The 5,040-nt window shown below is 40.6% G+C and overlaps 1 gene segment (V, D, J or C); it reads left to right on the top strand.

The window, feature by feature from the left end:
* Positions 1 to 4,808: 4,808 nt before the first annotated feature.
* The window catches only part of LOC108517503 (Ig heavy chain V-III region 23-like), a 4,143-nt gene continuing 3,911 nt past the window's right edge, over positions 4,809 to 5,040 (top strand). The window contains 1 exon segment of the V gene segment in view: positions 4,809 to 4,926. Coding sequence covers positions 4,881 to 4,926 — 46 coding nt within the window.

Raw genomic sequence — 5,040 nt, 5'->3', positions numbered from 1 at the left:
GTTATCAGTAGCAAAAGAATAGTCTGATGACTTACTCTATGTAGCAATTATATAAATTATTAATAAAAAAAATCAGTGTCCAATATGAGTGGACAATAACCAGGTCTACAAAAAAATGAGAAGACCAATTATAAGAATAAGCAACTAATAATGAAAAGGAGGAGGAAAACGGGGAGAAAGGGGTGAAAGGTACAGGCAGGGGATTAGACAAAGGTCCTGTTCCAATGTCTTGTGTGGAAACCTTTCACTACGTAAAATCACCCGCTTATTCGGAACGTCTTAGGTGAGTTGTCTGCTCCAAAACATCAGAAGCATCAGAGGAATCCTGAGGCTACTCAGTTTAGTATCTTCTATTTAAGGTGCCTTACAATCATGTAAAATTCTTAGGTATTATTGTTATAGTTAGATACAGGGTCTCACTCTGTCACACAGGTACAATCATGTAAAATTCTTAGGTATTATTGTTATAGTTAGATACAGGGTCTCACTCTGTCACACAGGTTGGAGCGCAGTGGCACAATCACAGCTCACTGTAACCTTGATCTTCTGGCTCACACAATCCTTCTCTCTCAGCCTCCTGAGTATCCAGGACTAGAGGGGTGCACCACCAAACCCAGCTGATTTTTTAAAAAGTTCTTTCATAGAAATGGGATCTCTCTATGTTGCCCAGGCTGGGCTCAAACACCTGGTCTCATGCGATATTCCTGGTTTTGCTTCTCAAAGTGGTGGAATTACAGGCATGAGCCACCACATCTGGTCTGAATGGATCCTTTAGTTGCAAAATATCAACCCAATAATTGACTCCCTGAATTGTTTTCTGCTGTATTTTGGTTAATCGTGCCTGATATGATTTATGCCAAAATGTTTCAACAGCACAATATTTTTTCTGATGTTTGTTCCAACAGACATAATTTCATGGTTGAAGATCACAAAATACTGTGAAAAGATGACATAAAAAGTCAACCTTAAACTTTTGGTGTATGGAGTGAGTATAATACAAAAATTATTTTCAATGTCGTGTAACACATGCATGCAATAGGACAAAGGTGAGCAATGAGGGTAAAATTTCTAAATGTATGAATCCTCCAGCTCCCGGTCATAGGGCAGTAACTGATGTGTCCTGAGGGAGGGACCCTGATGCCATAGTGCTAGTGGGATAACTCTTGGCCAAGAGAGTTTCCATATTTTATTAATTTTTAAATATTTTTTATTTAAACATGCCATTTTTCAACATATCCAGAATATTGTGAGTGGGATTGATTCTGTATAATGTGAACAGTGGCGATGTTTAGATAATATTACACACCAGGTTAAGACTGTGTTTGGAGAAATGATGCACCATAACATTATTCTAGTTTCCATGCTAGACTTTTGTTTTTCTCTTTGTTTGCATTTGGTTTCAAATTTATATATCAGGTCTCTAGAATGTAGGAATTTATTTAAAAGTGTATTTTCTTGTTGTACATTTTGATGGGGCTCTCAGAAGATTTAAAAACTTCTGCTTGCAGCACAGTTTAAAATTCTGCACTACAGGCCGGGTGCAGTGGCTCAAGCCTGTAATCCCAGCACTTTGGGAGGCCGAGACGGGTGGATCACGAGGTCAGGAGATCGAGACCATCCTGGCTAACATGGTGAAACCCCGTCTCTACTAAAAAAATACAAAAAACTAGCCAGGTGAGGTGGCTGGTGCCTGTAGTCCCAGTTACTCGGGAGGCTGAGGCAGGAGAATGGTGTGAACCCGGGAGGTGGAGCTTGCAGTGAGCTGAGATCCGGCCACTGCACTCCAGCCCCAGCTACAGAGCGAGACTCCATCTCAAAAGAAAAAAAAAAATTCTGCACTACAGTAAAACATCTGTATTTAATCCTGTCCTTTGGTTAATTAACAAGCTCTAATAAGTGCAATAACTTCTGCCTTCTGGGTGGATTCCTCTACATCAGGTAGAGGAATAGATCCCAAATGGAAGTTTGTACTTGTAATATAAATTATTGGTTAATAACCATCACACTTATTATTTAGGTGTTACTCATCAAGAAATAATGCTAAATCAAAGGTCACAATGGGCGTATTATCTAAGGAATATACAAAAGATTTTGCTAACTAATATAAAATAGACGTGAACACTCTCTTAGTATACAGCCATGTCTCCTGTCTACCACATTATTAACCACACGGTAACTGACTTCACTTGGGACTTGTTCTAATTTTGAAATTAGTTACTTATTTACCCCAAAGCCTGTAGATTATTATGTGTGCCTATTTTAGCAGAGAGTGAAGAAAGACAACCTACGCTGATTCAACAATGAGGAAAATCACAACCTAATGAAACAGGAAGCCTGGAAGTGAGTGGCTCCAGGACTGAATAATTTGACAGTTCATCTTCCCAGGCAGTTTCTTTTCTCAATTTTCCACACTGATACATCCAGAAAGTCAGCTTCACCCCCCAGGGGACTCCCCTCATACAGTGACATGGGGACAACATTCCCAAGGGTCACACACACATATTATACATTGTCTGGAAGTGGAGAAGAGACTTTTGCGATTCTCCTCTGAAGGACCTGGAACACCTCAACAGAGCATCTCTCCTGCCCCATGACTAGAACTGTGCCACATGGACCCTCATCCCTGATGGGGATAATAAGACGCCATTGATGAGGCCAACTATTTTATCACATAAATTACTAAAGACTGATAAAAGGTTTCAAAACGAATTGAAGTCTGTCCTTCTACGCCCGCCAGAGACTACAGATCCTCCAATGATACCTTCTTTGTCTTTTCTGCTTGACTTTGTCTCTTTACCTTGTTTCATCCTCCAGAGAATCTCTTTCAGCTCCCTCAGGTGCACTCAAGTGTTTTATTTACTGACAATTTCTCAATTGGTGAAAGACATTAGACTAAAGGGTCCATATTCCTAGGTCCATGTTCTTTGGTTCATGCTCCTGGAAGGCTTCATGACCCTGGATCTGCATGTGACCTTGCGAGTGTTCCTGACCCTCCTCCAGATGAGATGCTGGTCTGTGTGTTCTTGCCCTTCCCCTGGGATAGAGTCCTCCTGTTTTCCCCAGTGTTCCCTCCCAGAGCTCCGGTGTTCTCCATCGGAGTGATCACCTTGCAGATCTGCTGCCCTGCCCTGCAGACTAAGACTCTGATTCCATAAGAACGACAGGGGAGCTGCTTCTCAATAGATCTTGGTGTTACCATCTCAATTCCTGAGACATTGAACAAGTGACCCTAGGATTCTGGTTTCAGTGATTTGCCCCTGCGGGGTAAATTCTTAGTTCTGTAATGGGAATAAGGGAGTTGGGCTGAACACATTTCAGAAGTGTGGGCTCTTGTTCTCTCCCTGACAGACACTTCAGGGAAGGAAGATTCGTGACTCTCCCCTTTCTTGGGCAAAGGGATTTAACAGGGTAGGATAGCTCTTCAGTATGTGGTCCCTTGAAATTTCACACTACAACATGGGCACCACACACAGTTTCAAACAATCCAATATATATTTGTATTTTATCTTGTAATAGCTTCTATTTCGTATTCCAGACTCTGCCTTAGCTAATTTCAAACCCTGGCTTTGTTACTCTCTACAAGAGCTTGCTTCTCCCAAAACTCCAGATTTGTTGTTTGTTTTGAAACTTTAAATATCAAAAGTATTAAAGAAAATTTGCAAAATTCCATCTTCTGTATTTATCTTTTATTGTTGATGCAGTTGTAAAATAAGAAAAAATACATTCCTTTTCTATGTACATTTCCAAGCTCTATAGCAGATCTTTAGTAAGACCTAGAATAATAAAAAAAAAAAAACAAATATTGTTCAGCTGCTTAATAGAAAACAAATTATGGTAAATTTGTCTGCTAGAATACTACCCACTATTTAGAATTTTAAAAGTCTGCTATACCAACTACAAGGTGAAATATCTAATCATTTAAGACAGGCCAAACAAATAAGAATATATACCATGTTATTTCATTTTATACATTCTGGTAAATTAAAATGACTCAGCAGCAATGCAAAGATCAGTCGTTGCCAGGGAAATGGTAGAAGGAAGAAAGGAAAAGGAGGAAGAATATAGAAGAACAAAAGGAAATGCTGAGAATTCTCTTGTCCACCTTGATAACGATGACGGTTACCTCATGTTTATCAATTGTACACTTTAAATATGTGAAAGTTTATTGCATGTAAACTAAACTTATATAATGTATCACAAGCAAACAACTGGAAACTTAGACAAGAAAGGAGTGATAGAATGATGGGAAAAAATGTATGTTAAATTTCAAAATACTTAGAAATGTATCTGCCTAACCCTAGTTCTCACCATATTTTAGGTGAATGCTAGAATGTAGCACAATCACACATGTTCTCACTACAGAAAGTGGGTTCCACAACCACATTAGGCACCCCAGCTCTGTCCTGGAGTTGGTTCAGGGAGTAAGTGGGGCACAGGCCCAGGTACCGGGGCTTACTCATCCCAGACATGAGCCCTTAGATACATACAGAGCCCCTTTTCCATGTGTGGTTTACTTCCACATCTGTACGTGGAGAAACCATTGGCTGTGACAAAACATAATTTACACAAGTATGTACAAATAAAATAGGGTGATCAGTTCAAAGTGTTTATCACAGCATAATTTTATAAGACAACATATTTCCCAAATACCATCATAGTCACCAAACTCCTACAAGGCACAGTCATCCTATCTGGGCCCGTCCTCTCCTCAGGCGTCCCACCCCAGAGCTTGCTATATAGTAGGAGACATGCAAATACCGTCCTCCCTCTGCTGATGAAAACCAGCCCAGCCCTGACCCTGCAGCTCTGGGAGAGGAGCCCCGCCTGGGATTCCCAGGAGTTTCCACTTGGTGACCAGCACTGAATACAGACCACCAGCCATGGAGTTGGAGCTGAGCTGGGTTTTCCTTGTTGCTATTTTAAAAGGTAATTCATGGTGAACTAGAAATACTGAGTGTGAGGGGACATGAGTGAGAGAAACTGTGGATTTGTGTGGCAGTTTCTGACCTTGGTGTCTCTGTGTTCGCAGTGTCCAGTGTG

This window comes from Rhinopithecus bieti, unplaced genomic scaffold (assembly GCF_001698545.2).
Source record: "Rhinopithecus bieti isolate Rb0 unplaced genomic scaffold, ASM169854v2 scaffold_41725, whole genome shotgun sequence".
NCBI classification, from domain to species: Eukaryota; Metazoa; Chordata; class Mammalia; order Primates; family Cercopithecidae; genus Rhinopithecus; species Rhinopithecus bieti.
This window is presented reverse-complemented; position numbering and strand designations above follow the sequence as displayed.